Below are 22,701 nucleotides of genomic sequence, written 5' to 3'. Positions count from 1 at the left end.
GTGCCAGTACTAGTGAAGTTCAATTGTTATTTTAATTTTAACTATATTCTTGCTTGGAAACTATATTCTTGCTTGGTTTGATCGCAAATATTTCCCTAAACAAATAATATTACGTACCTCGCTCCATACCAACATCGATCCAAAAACTACTTGAAGTCCGTCGAAGAAGTTTTCGCCGATAATTATCACCGTGGAACCACCAGAAGTCCATCCTTCGTTTGGTGATATCGCTTTTATGCACGGTGTTTGGAGAGGTACAGGTGTATATAGACCTAATTTCCAGAAACATAAATATTAATTTCTCAATGAATAATCCTATTATCTCTAGATTTAAAACATTAATTTGATAGATGGATTTCTCAAATTATTAATTTCAGGACCATTTTATCGAATTAGATTTTCTGGATAATATTTTTTATGGGTACAAATAAATTGGTTGTATAATAATTAATAATTCGCTGAAATAATGGATTAGATGTTCGAGCAAGTACATCAACAAATATTAAGACACGCTTAGTATACAGTTTTGCGGAAATACTTCAGTTCCGTAAAAAGGAAGAAATTTTCATTTCGTTTAACATGCTAAAAATTCTGTTTCATCTTTCCTGTGGGCTGTTTAACGAACACTTAGAAAAATTTTTAATAAACAAATAGTCGTTTTAATAGTTCTAATCTATTTTTACTTTACAATGGAAGAAAGATTTGGATAACTTAAAAATTTGATAGAAGTCGGACAAAACTTACAATTAGTGAATGTTGTACGTATTTTTAAATTAAAATTACATGTTCCTTTGTATACTGATACTGCTTTTTTATGCGCAATTTCCATTTACTATGTAACCAGGCATTTTTCCAATTTAAAATTGCAGTCAAAAGTATTACATTTGATTGTAAAAAATGTGAAACGTTATTAGTAGTTGGGAATATTTTGTGTGTACAATTTTTTGTTTACATTTATTACTAACACTTATAACATAATTAAAAATATACAACATATTTTCACATCAAAGCAGAATTAATCAATTACCCAAATAATAGGTACTACGATTAGTTCAGATAATCAATGTTCCATTGTACTTAAAATCACGAAAACAATAACGAATGGATCATATAGGGGATAAAAACCCCGTAAAAGAGAAAGTAAGTCAAGAAATTACACGAATTTTCCGGATTGTACGAGGCAAACCGAGACAGTTAGTTGAAGGGTGGTTGGGACACGGAAAATTATCTGAAAATTCTGTTTATTCGGTCGAGGCCTCGTGGTACATATATTTTCCGTGGCAAACTCACGCTACGAGGATGTCGTGAAGGCAGGAAAAGGAGAACAACAGAGAATCTACGAAAGAGGAAGAGAGAAATGAGCAGAAAAGAGGATAGAAGGAAGAGACTGAGGGGTCGAAGTAGTTGGAGAAGGGTTGTAACAAGAAGGAAGGGGAACGATCGGGCTGCCGGTGTCTCTGCTTGGAATTTATAACCCAATGATATCATTTTGTACCCCAGCGAAGCCAAGCCACCCCCGGTACCGCCTCTGGCAGAACGGAGCCACGGCAGAGTGGCTGACATCATGGTATATTGCTCCCAGTGATGCTCAAACAGTTTCCACCTTGGGTGCTTACGCCTGCTTCAGCTAGTAAATCTTAATGCCTTAAGAGATCTCGATGCTGGATATTGTATTCGAACAATGTTTTCCCTCGTTGGGGAAACAATATTAACCCCTACGAAACGACAGACCCGTTACGGGTCAATCGTAACCTAACCTAATTCGTAACATAGCCCACATTTACACAACGTGTACGGAGCTGAATGAAATTTGGATAAAATATATTTAAAGTGCTAATTTAAGTGACAGATTCTGTAGGACTGAAATGATACTTCCAATAGGAAAATAAAATATTTTTTTTTTAACAATGTACCAGAACAACAAATTTCCTTTGGAACAGTAACTTCATTTAAACCTTGCATAATTATTAAAAATATTAAAAGTAATAATCCTATTTTAACTAATGGATTTATGGTGTTTTTAATGTCTACAGGTTTTTAACTGTTTTAATGTCTATCAAAGTATTCAACAACCACATACAAGATTTTTAATTTTAGTACGTACTGTTTACATGTAATAGGGTTAAAAATATTTCAAAATATCACCTTCATGGAGTTAATGATAAATAAAGTCCTTTTGTAATATTCATATCAATACTAAATTTTTTTGTATTACAAGCTTCAAAATTTTTTCCCAAATTTTTAAATATGTCGTATAATTTAATGCAATAAAAAGCTTTTCCCAGTTGGTATTTTTTACGTATTAATTTTTTTTTAATACGCATCGAATTTAGTAACGGAAGGAATTTTTCATAAATTAATGAAAAATGGTTTAAAATTAATTATTAAAAAAAATTTTAATATTTTTTAATGCCTGATAACTGCATTGCGTGTGCTTAATCTTTGACATAAAAATTCCGTATTATAACAAAATTTGTAGCACTATATATTGAAAAATTTTTATTTTTTCTAATAATCCAAACCGTCCACTGTACTAATATTTCCAAGAGCTTGAATATAATTTAAGCCTTTGTTATCATGTGCTTGTAAAGCATACAATATTTGACGTATAGTGCAAATGTTCATTACCCAAGATTAAAATTGTTCACTCGCCATAGTTACAATTAAGAAACCAAATGCCACAGACAGGAATAAATAGTTTTAATGAAATACGCAAATATTTTTGAAATAGTCTAATACTTTATTCATTCATGTAGCTTGTCCTTAGAAATTTAAGTACGCCGGTACGACACAAAGCCGAAGAATTGCAATTCGAGTGTAAATGGGGATTCTTGAATGGGACACAGGTATTTATTGCGTTCAATGTACAAGAAAGTCGTTAAACAGAGTCGGCCACGTTGGCAACCACCCCGTTGGAGAATTGTCGGTCGGAAGGAATGGGTATGAAGCGGAAAAGTAGGAAGAGGCAATGTGGAAAGAGGCGTAAGAGGAGGAGAAGGAGGGTTGAAAAGAGGGATTCAGTGGAGGAGGCCGGAACAAGCGTACCAACCCGGAATAAATAAAATCCCCCATGCCACTGGTGAGTGGTAAGGGGTGTTACCCTCTATCCCCTCGAGCTTCTTCCTTCCTCTCTTTTACCCAGCAAACCGTCGCCGAAGTCGAAGCGCCGTTGTACTTTAACACATTCGGCCCGATTCTCTCTGATCACTGTAGGATCGTGCGATAACTTCGTTCACCCCGATAAAGAGCCGAGAAGTTCTCCGGGCAAAAAGTTGTTTTCACTTTCACCACGAACGATATTATTAACTAAGTATAGGGTGACCCAGTTTAATAGATCTCTGAATTATTTTGTAACATGAAAATAATTACATTATTTTACGTATTCCTTTTTTTTTATGTAGATCGATTCTACAAAATATTTTTCGTAAAGGAACACTAAGATGATGAAAAACGACAACAATGTTGCAAAGGAAACGATATTTCCAATTAATGTACTTAAACAAAAATATTTCTGACCACTTTCAACCACTTCTCCTAAAAATTTAATAGTTTGAGCATGAGATGTATAAGTATCTCTGATACGAGTTTTCATCAATTCTATTTATTAAGATTGAAGATATAAGGTGAAATAGATGAGATACGTACATTCATGTGCAAAGGAGTAAAAATCATAGTTATTTAATTTCTCTTTCGAAAAATGAAGTGTAACATTGAACTTATAGAAAATTTGCTATATTTACATGCCATAGTAATTTTATTACGTATAGAAGTATAAATAAACCTACAAATTGCATCAGTTTTTTCATCAATAAACAGAAAATTACAGGTTAATCATCTCAGATTAATCAATAAGTATTGAATTTCATTATCGATTTGCAAAAAACAAAGGATAAAATTTTTCTTAATTCAAATACTTCAAATTATTGCAATTAATTTAAATAAAATCAATTGTTTATGAGATATTTTAAATTCAAAATGGAAGAATTGTATATAAATATTTTTATACTTAAAAATATGTCATTAGTTGTTAATTTTCTCGAGATTTTTCTACAGAAAAAAATTTAATAATCACAATGCATCACGTTGGGAACTCGCTTCCTTTAGGACACGGCTTACACCCGAAAGCCTCAACAGTAATACCTGAATCACAATGCAGATTCATTAATAGAAAGATAACAGAAATAACATTTCTTGAATTCCGCTATAGCTTTTCTTCCTTTTCCTCACATTACACTTTTTCTCAATTTCTCTTTCTAATTCCCGAAACTCCTTTGATGTGCTTGGTCTATTTATTCCCTTCATTTTACTTTATACTACTTTTTCTATTTTTCAAGCTTTCTTTTTTTCATATGTTTTCATGTTTTTTGGAACTTATACCTGATGTGTTTTTGGTTAAATATTTCATTCCTCGTATAGGTTTTTTGTAAATTATACTTTTTTTTATAAATCTATGATTTTAAAAATACGATTAATAATTTTCGCAGTTATCCACTGGTTGTAATAAATTTCTAATGATAATTTATTACTACTATTATCGGTCATTTTTCAGTAAAATTCTTCCATTTTCAATATCAAAGAATGACAAAGAAAAATGTTATAACATTAGTTTTGATATCATTATTTCGTCTCATTGTCACATGGTTTACAAATAAAACTAATAATAATTATTATTATTATAAAAATACATAATTTTATAGCCGGCATTTTTATTGTATTTTTACAAAAGATTTGCTAATTTTTAAATAATCGACAACTAGTTACATTTCAGAAATATTTTTCATAAGAATTATTTTTATTTTTTTTCTAAGTATTTATTAAACCACATTCTAACAAGAAAAGTACATTTTATTAAATTAAAAGGTCATTAATACAAATATTTCTAATATATTATACTCCCTCTATAAACAATTAAAATTTTTTAAATTCATAATTATCATTTCCTTGTGTATTGATCATTCAATATGCGGTTAATGATCAGTGAATTTACCCTAATAAATTACCAGAAATTTTTGGAAAGTGCACTATTCAATAGAACGAGCAAATATCCCGTTTCGTTTTGATTTACTAAGCTCCCATCGAGTTTCGAACTTTGATTTCTGAAAAACGAAGAAGCAAAATTCATCCGCAATGCCAGCAAAAGTTACAACACGTTCTCTTTGACCGTTCCTTCCCTCCGACTCTGTTCTTCCACTTTGTTTCTCCCCTTTTACTCTCATTGGTATGCTCGTTTCAGCGTTTTGGGAGTTACTCGCAAGGGGATTTGGAAAGAGTGGTACCGTCATGGCGTCACAGCAGTTGCGAAAGCCGAGAGGATGGTTCGAGATAGCTTAAACTTAGCATTCACAAACCAACACCCCACAGCAACCACTGCGAGAACAGAGTAAGGTTGTTGGAAAAAAAGAGAGAGAGAAGGACTGGCAATTCCAACTCGCTTTTCTCTTTCCCTCTTTCATTTTACCTTCGTTCTGCTTGCGTCTTTCCGCTTGATGGTAGCCAACCAGACAAAGAGAGGAAAGGCGAAAAAATACGGTAGGGTGGAAAGAAAGCCTGTGAGGAACGAGAGCAAGGAGATAGAGGAACACAGAGAACGTGGTGGATCCCTCGTTTTCCCCGCATCCCATTGATTTACATCTCGTCGCGGCACAGGAAAGGAAGAAAGGCTCGAAGAAGCCTAGGAGAAGAGGAGAAACGCGTTGTCGAGGGGTGGCCGCACGATATCAGCCGTTTGTATGCGCGGCCGACGCCAAACTTTGCTGAATTGCCCTATGACTCCTTATATCCTATCCTCCGAGCACACCCTCTCTTTCTTCCCTTACGATTCCATCCTTTGCTACGCCTCTCGAGTCGTTATACCGATCTCGAAGAAACCAACCAACCAAACCCATCCTACATTTCCCCTATCCTGCTCTTTCATTCGAGGATTCCGCAATGAGGGGAAACAGTGCACGGGCTACCAGAAACTTCCAATTCTAAATGGCGACAATAAATCGATTTACGTGCATATGATTAATTGTGTGTTTTATGAGAGTTATTATTGACTGTCTCTATTGCAAACGGCTTAAAAATAATAAGACACCATTATAACGAAAATATCTATTTTATTTGAAGAGGGCTTGGTGGAAATTGGGAGCCCAATTTGCAACGTACAAAAATTTATTTGGATTAAAATGCCCTCACAAAATATTGATAGAACGAAATTTATACGACTTTCAATTATTCGGTTCTATTAGACTAAACAGTCAAGAAGCTCATTGGCTCCATGGTGTCCTGACCAGTTTTCTACCGAATCAAACATTATTTCTCAACGGGATTCATTTTTGCGTCTAAAGTTATTAATTTTAAAATAATTAAAAAAATCTCTGTGTTTAGGAGTTTGTAGTGTTTCATTCACATTATGAAAAAATTGTTAGTATATTAAATTTCTGTAGTTGTCTTAATTGGTTAATTTGAGCAACACTAAAATTAAATTATCTAAAATTAAATTACATTATCTATTTGATACATACGAATATTGAATCGATCATATATTTGAAAAATAGTAAGACTTTAATACTACTTCTATGTCGTATTTTGCTGAGTTAAAGTACAGTGGAATGTGCTAGATCGAACGTAACTGGTTCGAGAATTTCATATATTACAGCATCTATTCATGGTATTATAGCATACGCTGAAATATATCTGAATTTCTGAGTCAGCGTGAGTTGAGGTAAACACGGGTGCTACGTAAGTTCCCTGTAGATGAATTTTCATACATAAACATGGCGATTTTTATATCCTCAAATTTTTTAACTCTCAAGTTCCCGAATTTTTGTATTTTCAAATTTTCCTATCTTATTATCAAATATAGTATATGCACTTTTCGCATTTACAAACATGTGGTTTTTTAAAAATACTAAGTTTTATTAGAATTCCTATATTCCTATATTCCTAAGTTTTGTAGTTTCTAAATTTCAAATTGTGCAAATTTTGAAACTCTCAATTTTTCAAATTTCTAGGTGTCTAAATATTGCAATTTCAAAACTTTCCTTAGATTCCTAAATTCCTAGGTGTTGAAATTTTTAGATCAACAAATCACTAAATATCTAAATTCTAAAGTTCCGAAATCTCAAGATCCTCAAATACGTATATCTTCAAGTTTCTAGACTCCTAAATTTCTAGATCAATAAGTTTTTCAATTCTCAAATTCCCAGTTCCTAAATCTTCAAATTTCAAGGTTTCCAAATAAATACTTCCTTAAATTAACAAACCCCAAGTTTCTAATTGTAAGTGTCGAATATAAGTATAAAAAATGCAAAAATATGTAAAATGCGTTAAAATGTATTTTTAAACACTGGTTCTGGTTTTCAGACATGACTTGGAATGAGAAATATGTTATATGAAATTAAAAATATGAGAGTGACGCGAAATTTGCTTATTACATTCGTATAATAAATTCATTTCTAGTATTGTCATTAAAAGACAGAATAATTCAAAAATAGATTCTCAGATCTTCATTGTCATTTGATAAATTCTTTTAACCATGTTAACATGTTGGTTGTCACGATAAAAATTTCCTTACCTTAAAAGCTAACTCAAATCACTAATTATTAAAAATTTAATCGGTATATTTCCAAATTTATGCTTTTAGGTTACTATCATTGACTTTTAGCAAGTTGATATAAAATTAATTATATTATTAGTATAACTGATAACATTATTAAAATTTCTTATTAATTGTTCAGTTACATTGAATTTAAGGCGACAGACATTAGTTACTTTTACACTTCTCAACAACTTCATAATAAATAATGTTATTGCTTATACTTATTGTGTTATTTTTATTGTAATGTACTGATATTATTGGTAAAAATTGTTTGTTTTAGAATACGCTACTCTATTTCTCTAGGGAAATGATCGAGGCATTTTTCAAGAAACAATATACGGAGCTTTCCCAAAGAAGACACCGCATATATTATGTATTAGTACAGTAAAGGGCAAACCGCGTGCTTATTGAGGCGTTCATGGGACCCGGTATTTATGGGACAAGTAGTGAGTAAGGCGTTACACATACGTTTATATCATAAACATTTTACCGGTTAAATGCAGAAATTACAAAATTTTTAATTTGTTAATATTGCATTTTTTTAATTTAGAGAATTCAGAAACTCGCAAATTTAGAAATATCCAATATTTAAATTTGGAAACTAAGGCATTTAAAAATTTAGCAATTTAGTAATTTAGTAATTTATAACTTTAAAAAATTACAAAATTTGGAAATTTAGACATATAGAAAATTGAAAAAGTGGAAATGTAGAAATGTAGAAATGAATAAACGTAGAAATGTAGAAGTGTAGAAGCGAGGAAACGTAGAAACGTAGAAATGTAGAAACGTAGAAACGTAGAAACGTAGAAACGTAGAAACGTAAAAACGTAGAAACGTAGAAACGTAGGAATGTAGAAACGTAGAAATGAAGGAGTGTAGAAGCGTGAAAATGTAGAAATGTAGAAATGCAAAAGTATAAAAACGTGAAAATGTAAATCTGTAGCAACGCAGAAACGTAGACATGTAGAGAAATTTAGAAATTTAGAAATTTAAGAACTTGCAAAGTCAGAAATTAGCAAATCCAGAAAAGTAAAAGTTTAGGAATTTTTAAAATTAGAAACGTGGAAATTGGGAAATTATGAGTTTAGAATCTTGAAAAACTAGAAACTTGGCAATTTATAAATGTAGAAGGAACTGAAAAAACTCATGAATTTAAAGTTAGGAAGTTAACAGATTTAGAAATTGTCTTACTATGCCGATAAATTCTTTCATTTTCGACTTCAGAAATTGATTATACATCAGTGCCCGCGGATACTCATCATTTTGTGAACACTGTTGACCATTACTGCACTAATATATTATACACTAATTATAATATTTCTTTACTACCACTTTTTCTTTCAAAATGAGATATATACCACAATTACTCTTGCGCAATAAACTATAATGTCATTTATTTTATGATTATAGTTAATGATACTTACTGTTGTACTCGCCGGGATCACTGGGATCTAATCGTTTCGCTCTACGACCATGTTTGCTGTTGTTGTGAACGAACATGTTGTCCGAGACTGCGAGTAGCGGCCCCTCTACTCCTACTTGTGTGGAAATGACCACCTGTTACAGAAGATTGAAATTCGTCCAAGTGAGATTTCCGTTAAAAGTTCGATCAAACTACGTATTTTTATAATATTATATCGTAATATATAAAAGTGAGGAAGTAAACTAATCCGAGGTAAGTACTATTCAAACATTATTATACGTATTATTACGTATCAAATGGCAAAGTTTTAAATATTAAAAGTCTGACATAATTTAATGACATAAAACTATCATAAAATATTTACGAAACGTAAAAACGACAAAGATACAACTTGTAAAATGTAAAAGGTGCAATTGGCAGTAATGACTAAAAGAAGTAAAAGATACAATTGGTGATAATAAGTAAAGGAAGCAAAAGATATAAGTTGATGAAAATCGCTACATAGATATATTACTATAATTTTTTTAATAAAATAAACGATAAAAAATTGAATACTTGCTAAAGCATGACATTAAACTGTAAATTGATGGAATCATTGTTCATTTTGAAGAAGAAAATACAAAATGAATTTTGTATTGAGAATATTAATCAAATATTTATATACTTATTTTCATCAAATCATAAAGTTCAATTGATATTCCGGATTATCCTTATATTCGTGTCAGATTTCTACTGTTTTTAAATCGGATTTTTAATTATGCAGCATAATAATAATATAGATCTATATTTTGTATACCTTATAAAGGTAGAAATAAGATAGTACACGATTGTGAGAAATATATTTCAAATTGTTTCGAACCTAAAAAATATAAACATTTACTAAGCTGTGCATGAACTGTACATTTATAATGCTTCTGTTAAAATAATATGCGGGAATTATTAATAATGAAATATAACACTAATCCTATTATGGATATCACTAATCCTATTATCGATATCGAGTATTTGTATGCTCAAATGCATTGTAAGCTTCCTTTGAATAAGAAGTAGTGTAGAAGATCTCAAATGTTTGATTTTGATTTTGGGATATCAAATATGTAAACTTTGAAATTTTCCATTTCCAAATTCCAAAATCTCACAATTTTTAACTTTCCAGATTTTCCATTTTACAAACTTCTTAAATTCCCGAATTCTTATCCTCCTAAATTTTCAAAATTTCAAAATTCCTAAACCTTCTACATTTGAAAGATTACTAGTTTATAAATCTGAAGATTTATCAATCAACAATTAATGAGTAATGAAGTATATTTTTTCTATGTCGCCATTTTCTATACAGGAGCCTACCGCGCTCACCGGTATACTAAATTTTCATTTACACAAATCTTCAAAAAGATAACATACTCGTGTGCCAGTTTTAACTTTCCGAACAGTAATTTAAATTATTTGAATCAGAATAAATATTAATAAATATTATAACAAAGAAAGGGGAATCTGATATTAAATTAGTCTGTTTTTACTGAACTTTTGAATAGACAGAATAAATGGAAAAGTACCAAAGATAAAATTTTAACACATTTACAAATAGGTATCTACATATATACCTATCTAATCTAAACTCTACTATCTAATCTAAAAAGAGGATAAAAATTAAAAGAATATAAATATTTATTGCAATTCGAAATTACAATAAGCATAACTTTGTTTATTTATATTTACGTTAATTGTCCACTTTAATGATGATTGACAATAGATTACTACAAACGAATTTAATTTTTAATCGCTCATTGAACAATAATTATTAAAATATATTTTATAAAAAAGTATATATCCATTTTACAATAGTTTTCACGTTCCGCAAATATAAGCTAGTATTATGAATATTATAAAATTGTTAGAAATGTTCAATGCAAACATTTTATTAAAATATAACACAATTCGACAACATTTAACAATCAGAATAATCACAGTAGAATTGAACGGTTTATTAAATAAAACCAAATATTTGTTTATATCATTATTAAAATGGATATTTCAAATAGTTAAAAGTATAGGTAATTGTATTAATTATATTTTCAAATTAGTTAAAATTTATATCCTTTTTTCTAGGTAAAATACATGTCGATATATTATGTGGCTGAATATATTAAATATTTAATATTATATAAATTGCATGCATTTACTGTCTGTTCAAATTCACTAGTATTTATATCCTCCTTTTAGGTTAAACACATGCCTATGTTTCGTTATTGTGTATATATTCAATTTTTATTTAACAGAAATTAGAGGACGGCATAATTTAATATCATATTTCATCTGTTTCTGTCATAATATTTGTGTATGTAGTATTTGCCACAATTTTGGAAATTCAAAGGTTTCTACGGAAAATTAAAGATAATACTGTGCATGCTATCATTTTGACTGAAAAGGTATTTGATAATTAAGGTCGTATTATCATAGAATTTTGAACTAATATATCTTTAAACTAATTCCTTTAATTACATGAAACATAACATTGTTCTTTATATCACTGTTATTAGCCGTATACTTATTCAACCCTGAAGGTACACGAAATTCCATTCTAATAGTATCTTATTTCGAGGTTGAACGAGGTGATAAGCAGTTTCGTGTCACGATGCAATTAAATTAATTAACGCACTGATAAGTATAATAGAATATCAAAGGGCGTGTACGTGGAAACTATGTCGCCAACTAAGTACATTGCGTAATTTTATTTACACGTTATGTACACTACTCTGCATATGTTAATCATATCTCTTGTGAAGTAGCAATGCAGTCTGATTTGGTGTATCGCGTTATGCGTATTCACCATGCATTCCGTGACTCTCGTGACCCCCTATTTGCACGTATCATAGATACAGTATCGTGCAAGCGTATGAAGATAATCTCATTAAAGCTGAGCCTTGGAATATATCCACGTCTGTATAAACCAAGTTAAATACCTATCGTATTAAATATTTCTTCTTATTTGAACATTATACGCTATTGTTTGACACTCGTTACCGTAACTATAAATAAATTTCTCATCATCCAATCAAGCACTAGTCTGTGTATCATGAGTAATTCTCAACATCTAATCATGTATAAACAATAATCTCTTTGTTTATAACTTAATTAATTTCTTAACCGTGTGAATTTTCAACAAGTTATTTATATATACTTCGTTGGAAAAGGCAAATCAGTACTTATGGCAAAAGAAATTGCAGCTTATCATTTTAGCGAGACAGACTGCATCAGTCCTTCAATAATATTCTGAATGCTAAATAGCTGATTGCCAGGTAACCATGGAATCTAGTATAAATTAGTAAAAGAAATCACAAATTTCACGTATATTATATAAATTTAAACTTCAAATAAAAATAAATTTGATATATTTTTCATAAAAACCAGCTAGTTATGAATGAAGTGATAAACTTCAAATTCTCTAAAGACTGACACAATTTAATGATATAACCCCATTGCACTCATTATATATCAATTTGAAGCTTAACATTTGTTGAAAGTGATTTTACCAATTTTTTGTTAATATATTTAATATAATATTTTTGATTGTCAGATAATCATTTTATTGTCCATTATAGAAAGTAATCGAAATCACGATCTTTTGCAGCCAGTTTAAGTTAAAAGCGTTTATAAAAAGTCATTTTTAGCAAACATTAAGATCCAAATTGATACATTAGAAGCACTACTTTATTTACAGCAACCTGACTATTTTAATAGCAGCAATCTGCTACTAATCAACCAAATGGTTCTCAATTTACGTTCACGTTGAAAGTCAATTAAAGATCAATACGCCACATGTAACTATTATTATAAATACGGAGGGAATTAAATTGCAATATATAACAAATGCATCGAAAATCAAAATCATAGTTATACATGTAATAATCTGCAACAATAATGAAACATTTCATAAAGAATACAACTAAAAGGAAACCGATAATGAAAGTACAGAAAAAGTGCAGTAAATAGTAAAACTCATGATTACGAAACATAGAAAATATAACTTTTTCTTAATTACTATAATAATATTAATATCTTCTTAGTAATAATATTGATAATAGTGATTTTCTATGTAACTACATAATATAGTCATTTATTTACTTCATGGAACACTTAAAGCACTGATTTATAATAAATAACAAATAATCGAATAAAAAGGAAAGAAGGTGAACATTTTCTTTCATTCTACATCGACAGAAGAAATTCTCCATTATCAATCGACTGATAGTCGCAACTTTGTCCTGGCTGTTTAAAAAAATATTTTTACGAGTGAAACTTCTGGTAAATTGAAACAAGCCACGTGGTTAGCCCCGAGTTGCAGGGGCGCAAACAAGGGGACGATGATTTTCGGAAGAAAGTAGAAAGAACGTTTATAAAATCGACTGGGCGGTCGGTAAATGCTCGAAGTTTTGTCCTTTCACAAGTTCGCAATTTTCTTGGCTGGTTGGCCCTATTACCTGGCGCGTAACGTCGTGCAAACTTGCCCAACACAAGGGCAAAGCGAATAAACCTGACGGCTCTCCGCGGGAGAAATTCCTCGAGGAAGGCGAAAGCGTAACGCTAAAATTTTAATTCGTAACTTCGAGCAATAAGCAATTCCTAAACAAATTCACAGGCGCGATAAGTACTTTAACTTTGGTTTGCCTTTGGTTTGAACATTTCGGTGAATGTGCAGCATGACAGATAAACGAACTCTAATAATTACATAACGGACCATATAAGCGCACAACTGTAATCAGTTTAATTGGCTAGTTCATGAAAAAATACATGGAAAATGGAGAACTTGGTAATCTCCTTCATCATTCGACATATAGAAAAATTCTTTAAAATAGCTAAAGTTTTCATTAGTAGGTGCACATAATTTCGTCCTGCCAACGTTTATAGTAGGAAATTTTATGCTTATGTTTAGGTGAAAAATATAGTACAATGATATGAGGGAAGAAATATTAAAGAATTTATAACATTATTCTCCATCTCCAAACGTTAACATATCATAATAATTTTTGTACTTTAATTGATTAATTTTATTTACTTTAATTAAATTTACTTCGATTTACTTGATTGAAAATACGATATTTTATATTGATGTGCTATAAATGCTAATATTGATGCTTTTATGTCATCAAATCATATTAGACTAATACTGCAAACGTAAAATATTCCTTCACTGATAACTTTTCAATTGATATCACCAATAATTATTATAAGTATACATTGAAAAGTAAAATATCCACTAATAATAAAGAAAAAATTTTCTATTAATTTAGCATGCACCATAAAGTGCCAACTTTTACTGTTTATATTACTAAATGTCAATGTTGCGTAAAAAAAAAAGAACAGTTCTAGTTTTTTGAACAAACAATTCCACTTGATTACTAAGTTTGGCAAAATACGTGATAAGACAAACGAATCCAATAGAAGAAAGAGCAAAGCTAGGATAAGAAAGTTTTTTGTCATTTATTTTTTAATTCTGCGTTTTGTCTCTGGAAATGGATACAGACGGGGTGGCGAGATATGGCTGTTGGTGAGTAGGAATGACCGTTATACGAAGGTGGGGGTGGAAGGGTGAACGGCTACATAGGGGTGAGTCGGTTGATGTTGCGCTGAGCTAATTGCCAACCCCTTGGATTACGTCCCTTTGGATGGGGATCTCAACTTTCGACGGCGGCCGACCATCGAGAAATTGCTGTCTCCTCAATGATACCTTTTTCTTTTATTTTGGAAATTAAAAAAGAATGCTTCCAAGTGGAAGCTACGGATCCGTAGACGAACTACTCTGAGTGTTGAAAAAAAAACGAAACCTTTCAGGTTTAGAATGTATGACCAAATTTTGGTGATAAAATTTAAAACATATTTTGGAGTTTATAGATGCTTATAACTATACAGAAAAATGTAGACACAGGTTTTTTATTAAATGGCAGAAATATGGTGAGTAGATGTCCGATCAATTCATCTAAAATTACACTACATTGTCCTACATATTGCTGATTTATTCCTATTAAAAATTCATATTGAAAAATTTATACCTTTTATTAGTGCAAAATTTAGAGAATGAAATGAAAAATTGCAATAGTTAAATTTTTAATGCACATCATTTTGTAGAATTTTGATTTAATTTTGTTTTATCTTAATAGCAATATATATAATACTTATACAGATTAAATACGATACATATTTATATGGAATATATATAAAAATGAGAAATTTTACTGATTATTTCATTAAGGTAAGTTGACTTTTCGACTGTAACTAAATAAACAAAAGTGTAAACTTTGTTCATTCAAACTAAAAAATATAATATTCCTTTAAAATGATCGAATTGTATAAAACATAAAATTTTCATTACAAACTTTAAATAAATTTAATAGAACATTAAATTTTTAGTAATTAATATTTCTTTTTATTGCTTACATTTATATCAACACTCAATACACTAGTAACCAGCTTATACTTAAGTAACAATTCATACAGAGTTGTCCATATTAGATGTCGATATGTATAAATATTTCATTGTTTAGACGTAATGAAACATTTTCAATAACGTACATTATATTAACATCTTCCTTTGTGTACTAAATAAGGCTGTATTTTCAGTGAACTGATAAAAGACTGAGCCTTAGACGATCTGCTCATTAAAGATTTATATGCTAACTTACCTGGAAGCGTCTCATATCGCGGGGATTGCCGGCATTCTTAAGGCAGTTTTGGTTGCACTTGAGGAAGAACTTGAGGAAGAATCTGAAAGCAGAAGGGACGAAAGTTAAACGGTTGACAAGGTGCTTAACACTTTTCAACGCCAAGAACTTAATTAAGACGCGAACTTGATTAAAAAGTGTAAATGCTGCAGTAGGTAACCGCAAGCTTCATTCTATTCGTCTGCATTATTTAGTATTTTTCTAGATTAAATCCCCAACCACGTGTTCTTCGACCTTTAGTAATATACGACAACTGAAATATAGTCTACTAAAATGCCAAAAGGGGCATTCGTCTAAAAATATGTGTTATTAAGGGATAAGGCCACCTTGGAGATTTTAAAATGATTGGTAGTTTCAGCAGTGTTTTTATATTAATATAAGTACCTACTTTTTAAGTAAATATTTATTTCGTAGTTATGGGCAATAGAGTGTTAAAAAATCACCATTTCGATATTAGAATAAAAAAGAAAGGTGGAAAGCAGTTTTCTAGTCTAAAATAGTATATTAAAATAAATTCTCACGATTTGAAAAAAATTGTTTAAGTGATTTTCTAAATTGATTTTTTTAAAAACATTTAAAATGTTCGGTATACTTTATTTGATAAAAAGATATTTATAAAATCCTAAAGACTCATATGTTTGTTATTTTTTATTTTGTTAGTAACTTTCGTACAAAAATTTTCGTTTGAAACCTATATTTGGAAAGTTATGTATCAAAATTAAAGTTGATAATACGGATTTGGCAATTGTCCGCATTCTATGAAATGACCTTGGTTTAAAAATAATTATGATAAAAAAGACATTGTAAATATGTGCGAAATTTATTTGAACAATTCTATATTCCACTGAATTTGAAATTAATAAAAGTTATATTGCTCGGTGCATAGTTTTCAAAATTCCCTAATACTTAAAGGTGAATAAATATGTTATGCTTCCATATAAAGAAACATTAATATGAACTGTAAGGGATAAGACGTGATTACAATACTATACAAATATAGAAAATAATCAGATAAGTGATTATCAAATGCGCAGTTAAATTTTAACCAGAAAGTAAAACGAAATACATTGTAATATTATTGTAAAAAAATCCGTGACGATTTCAACAGTCATATGAAATTATAAGTAGTATCATACAAAAATAAGTGTTTCTGTTTTCAGCCAAGTTTCAATTTTCTAGTTTTTCGGTACAAATACTCGACTATGCGACGGCTCAGTTTCCATGAATTATGTAGAATTTCAGAGGAATATTGAATTGGAGGGAATTTTTGTAGAGACAGAATATCCGTGTTCGTGTTGACGGGTATGAAAAGGGAAGAAAGAGTTCTTCGAAGAGACAAAGTTATGGTGAGAGTGAAACGCGAATATTCCTATAGATCGAGAGAGTAGAGAAAACTCATAGGAAACAATCAGGAGGACCGAGACGATGAAGAGGTTCGAGGAACGAAGGGGTAGTTTTCTGGGTGGTTGGTAGGCCTCTCCTCCCATGGGACGCCATTGTCATTCCCCTACGTGCGTCCATACGATTCGGGGCTCCATCGAAAAATCAAACGCATACCTTCTAGAAGCGGTGGTGCTTGCTTTCTTTTTTTCTTTCCTCCTTGTTTGCGTGGAACGTCGAAGTGAAACTGTAGGAGGAGTTCGTCTGATTTCCATTCGTCGCCTCGATTCGTATCGACATCGTATTACTTTGTGTTTGTTGTTTTCTGCGTTCTTCGCGTTAAGAGGTAAATATAAGCGGTATACATAAAATGTAGTAAATTCTGGAATGTATAATCTCCAAGGAAATATAATCGTTTAGAAAGCAATTGATAATCATGTAATATTTATATGAGTTTATTAGGCTGCAAAATATTACATGATCGATTTCAAAACATCAAAAATGTTTTATTTTTCGTTCTTCTTCTCCGTCTTCAACGTTTTCATTTGTGTCTTTAGTAAGATGTTATGTAACTTCATAATTCTGATAAGTGGAGAAATATATTTTAAGGGTTGAACAATGGTTCACAGTGATTTTTGAAAATTTTGAAATTTTTATATTCCCTTTTAGATCCGAAATTTATTAACTTTGAAATCAGTCAAATATTTGAGTCTTCTAATTTATGACAAGTGATATTAGTTTTGTTTCTATTTTAATTTTAATCCGCAAAATTGAATCTCAAAATTTATCTATAAATTTTAGATTTAGCTAGTATAAATAATCAAATACTAATTCCATTTATTTATTATAAGAAACGTTTTTATTGTTTTGAAAATTTTATTGTGTTGGATTTGAAAATTATCCAAGTTTCATCATCTACTCAGAAGATATCGATCAAGAAATTATTTAGGTTTACAAAGCGTTATTTTCCGCAAACGACTTTTTTCACAACTTTACATAAATTAATTTACAAATAATAATATTTGCAAAATTTTATCTCACACATAAATGTGTTTTGTAAAGAAACATTCAAACTTTAGAAACCAAATTTATCAAGTGCTTTTAAACATAAAGACTGTGCCGCTTCTGAAATACATATGCAATATAATAACTAATACACATCCAAGCGCAACTTCAACTTACTGACAGTATAACTGTCAATTCGTTCCACTTCGCGATATCGCACGCACCGATAACGACATCGAACCTGTGTATTATCGTGCATTACACACGGTCGACTATCTAAATGACACTTTTATCGTCGACTACGTTCATCCTGCGCAAGTTGTCAGCCGAGTCGGACGTTTGGCACGAAATCCATATAGCTCGAAAAGTGAAAAGTAAAAAAAAAAAGAAAATGAAAGCCGATCGGAATCCTCCCTTATTCCGTGTAAAGAGTACGGAAGGGAATGTTGGCGGGATATATAAAGAGGGAAGGTGAAGGAAGAACAGCAGCGAGGGTATAGAGAAAGAGAAAGAAAAGGAGGAAGAGAAAGGGAAAGAAACGTATCGATCTCCAGTTTCATGCTTTTCGTATCTATCCGGTATCCATGGACTCTATATACTCTAGGTTCGTGTTAACGGCTGCCACTCGGCTGCTTTTAGAGCGTCGAGCGAATTTAATTTCGTTTACTGTTAGAGGACGTTAAGATCTTATCAAGATGCTGGATGGGTATTCAAAGCATTGTACTTTGGCTTATCGCCTGCTGCGGATCTTGCACTAAACACGATGTCTGTCGTGCCTGAGGCGTGGAGAACGACGACGGCTTCTGGTCTTTCGCAGATACGAACCCTATCGACCATGCCTGTAAGGTACCTATGTACGACAAAAGGTACAAAAATATAGGGTATATAAACCGAAAAGCGGTAAATCTACATTAAAAAATAAAGAAAGCAAATGTTCGGCCGCGAACCGAAGCCTTTGTTGCGATTAAGGAATTTACAACAGGGTTCAAGTGGTTCGGCGCGCGGACCGCCGTGTGTAGTTTATACCTCGAAATACGGGTCACCGAGGACCCTTTTGTCTCTCAAATCCTGTCCGAATCAGTCGTACTGTAAACACGTGCGTGCCATAAATCAGCTAACAGCTGTACTTCTCTTTTTAAACAGTTTTAACGAATGAAAGCATAGAGTGTTTCTTAACTGTCACCTTCGGAAACGCGAGGGTATTTAGGCGATTTTTCGTACAACGAAACAGTCAGTCGAACATTGAAGCTCGGACGAGTCAGATCGACAGTCGAAAAGTCAATCGTGAGTTCGAAAGTTCCGCGTAATCTAATATAACATAACCAATGCAGGGTGGTTCGGAAATCAATCACAACACCATTCGAGCGGGACCCTGCACTCCTCGAATGGGCCACGGTAGGGTGGTAAGATCATACATTACACACTGTTCGGGTGAGTCCTACACTCCTCGAACAGACCACGGTAGGGTGGTTAAATCATACATTACACACTGTTCGGGTGAGTCCTACACTCCTCGAACAGGCCACGGTAGGGTGGTAAGATCATACATTGCAACACTATTCGAGTGAGTCCTACACTCCTCGAATAGATCATCGTGAATAATCTCACGCAAATCGAACAACATTGAACGAAATCCTGTTCTCCTCAAATCAATCCACAATCAACTTAACCATACACATAACGTACACATACTCGTACACATTTTCACCGTAGAATCGTTAACGAATACATATTTTTGTAAGGGGTTTTTTATGCCGCAAGGCTTTTTCCCCTAATTCGAATCACACGATCTAATAAATTATCATGATTTTTCAGGCTCAATTATGTCTATCAAATTTTTATTTACCCTCTTCCTCAATCGAATTCATCTATTCTTTGAAACACATAATTTCTACATGTTGGAAAGATTTCGATGATACAGCAAAGTTGCTTAATTTTGACCAGATTCTAAATTTATAGTATGTGAATAGTCTTTATTCACATATAAAATTAACTTTGGTGAAATCTTTTAGCTTAGGAAGGTAACTTACCTTCAAAACAAGACAATGAAAAAATAGTATCTATTGCGTAATTAATGTAGAATAAATAGTAACTACACCATATTGATACATGTAATTTTGTCTTTACTTTATGTTAATTGCAATTCCTCATTGATAGATGAATTTTTAATCAGGGTGTCATTTTTTAAGAAAAGTCATATCGTTTTTATTATACAAAATTATATAAGCAAAAAATTTTATTTGATACTGAATTTTTGCTTATTATACATTACTGTATATTTTGATGATACTCTACTATATTTTTTTCTATCAAACTTTCCGAAGAATTGATAGAGAAACACAAAAAAGAAATTTAAATGTACTTTTCTTAAAATATAACTACATATATGTTGTTGACATACTTTCATTTTTTGGAGTATTTTGTGTGAAAGGATATTACATTTTTGATGATAAAAAATCAATCACGCAGGTACAAAAATTAAATCGAAAATTGTGCCTCTAAAAATACTTCCACTTTTTCTCATTATTGTTGACCTAATCAATACTACTTTCGTACTATGATATTAGTGTTAACAATATTTATTAGTAACATTATGTTACAAATTATCGTCAATGTGTAATCGATGTTATTAACATTTTGAATGCTGCGGGAAAACAGGTACCACGAATACAATATATCCGAATAATTGAAAGCACAATGTACGTCAAAATTAGCATTAATATTATAGTACTTTCGTGAGCTACAAATGAAACGTTTAAAAATGAAGCGGAAAATAAAACAATTTTCGTCATAACTTCTATCAACATGCTAATTTTAATCTTCACATTTTGAATATTGCAGAACAATTACGGTTTGAATATAAGCATTTTTATAAACCTGCTTTTTGTTTGAACAGAAATACATTTGTGATCAGTTAAATTCTGCAAACAACGAAAGTATTCTGTTCGATAAGATCTATTTACAGAAATACTAATCTTTCATGACACCCTCTCTCGTATCTGTATCACTTTGCCCCTCTTTTCTTTTTTCCTTTTTAAACTCATTTTTATCCATGCTGTCCTCCGAGTATTGGCTGTTAGGAGCTAATGGATTGCGTTACAGACTGATTCAAATACGAACTGGATTTTATTCGGAGCTCGATGGGGCGACAGTATCGACAATGTTGTAACGCGAACGCGAGCAAGAAGGGTGGAAGGGCTAGTTTCTTACAGGGGGTTCCAATTCGATTTCGATCATCTATTAGATTTTTCTTCTTCAGCGATGCTTTCCGCGAGCATGCACCAGTTTCTTCGACAAAATCTATTCTCAATTGTCGCTTAACATTTTACGTATCGTTCACGAACGATATAGATAGAACACAATAACGAGTTACAACTATAAAATTAAATAATAAAGAAGAGAATAACGAATTACAGATAGAAAATTTAATTCGTATTGCAGAATTTCTTTTTACTGTATCACGTGTAATTTAATCTTTGATCAGGTTTAATTTTTCAAAACTTACGTGCCACAAAAAATTATATTTTACACTTCTGAATGATGCGATACTCTTATAATTTTCAATTGCTTTCTAGTCTTCATTTTTGAAAGAGGGATTAATATCAGCACATACAGAATAAATTTAAAAAAGTTGCAAGCATATAAAACGGCAGTTGTATTCCCAATTTAATTCGTATCATTTGTTGATCACTTTTTTCTTCCTTTTTTAAAACAATTTTTTTTAATTAAGAAGAACTTAATCCTTGTCCTGTATATTTTTATATTAAATGTAATATCTGAAGATACTGCTTCCTCTAATTTAATTTATGATATTCTCAAAAGATTTTCTCTTATTTATGATATTGTCAAATGTGTTCATTACTCAATGTTATAAATATTGAAAAAATTATAATGATTTGCGTGCGATAAAATTTTGATCTACCATAATACTCAAATCGAATACTTAATATCGATGGAAATTTGTTAAGCTTAAAATTACTTTCATTAAGTAATGAAAAATGTACGATAAAGATTAACAAATTAATGATGAAAAATATAAAGATTGATCTGTTATAGTAGGCAATTTTGTAGCGAAAACAAGCAGTTTTTCTTTACTTAATTGCAATTTGTTTTCGCAGCAAGTGATCACTGATATAGTAACGCAAAAAGCTGCACGTTACAATTAAAGTGGTTTGTAGCCCAATACAATCCAGTGAAACGGTCGATTCTTGCCGTATTGGCTGTTATTCGATTGCTAACGAATTGACACGGAATAAAATATACAAAGGCCGACCGATTGAGAAATCATTCCCAACCTGCCTTCCAATCGCAGCGAATACCTTCCCGTTGCTCCGGCTAAAATGAAAATAAAACGAAGCAGCGTGCAGTCGAAAGTGTAGGGGTTGCATGCGATAGAGGAGGGGTAGATGGAGTGGCAACGGCATGTAGCAGAAAACGTACACCGTTCGTTATTTCCAGTTTTACAATATACAAGTGTGGTTCAAAATTGACTTGGACATGCTATTTCTCCACCTCGTGTCACATCGTAACCTGTTATTTGCGTTCAAAGTTGAGATCGTCGATATGACTTTTCAATCAACAATTAAATAATAGTA

The 22,701-nt window shown here is 31.5% G+C and overlaps 1 protein-coding gene across 6 annotated transcripts in view; it reads right to left on the bottom strand.

Annotated features, from left to right (window-relative positions):
- kn (EBF transcription factor knot) overlaps nucleotides 1–22,701 on the bottom strand; it is a 203,680-nt gene that overhangs the window by 14,849 nt on the left and 166,130 nt on the right. For all 6 annotated transcript variants that reach the window (XR_013039290.1, XR_013039289.1, XR_013039291.1 and 3 more), the window contains 3 exons: nucleotides 15,683–15,764; nucleotides 9,007–9,139; nucleotides 118–272 (listed from right to left, as the gene is read on the bottom strand). Coding sequence is in view for 3 of the 6 variants with exons in the window: in XM_076535291.1 (XP_076391406.1) it covers nucleotides 118–272; nucleotides 9,007–9,139; nucleotides 15,683–15,764 (370 nt within the window). In the remaining 3 variants the exon portion in view is untranslated. The remainder of the gene's footprint in view (nucleotides 1–117; nucleotides 273–9,006; nucleotides 9,140–15,682; nucleotides 15,765–22,701) is intronic.

The sequence above is a fragment of the Megachile rotundata genome, chromosome 9, assembly GCF_050947335.1.
Source record: "Megachile rotundata isolate GNS110a chromosome 9, iyMegRotu1, whole genome shotgun sequence".
NCBI classification, from domain to species: Eukaryota; Metazoa; Arthropoda; class Insecta; order Hymenoptera; family Megachilidae; genus Megachile; species Megachile rotundata.
Note: the sequence above shows the minus strand (reverse complement) of the source record. Positions and strands in the feature narration are given on the sequence as shown.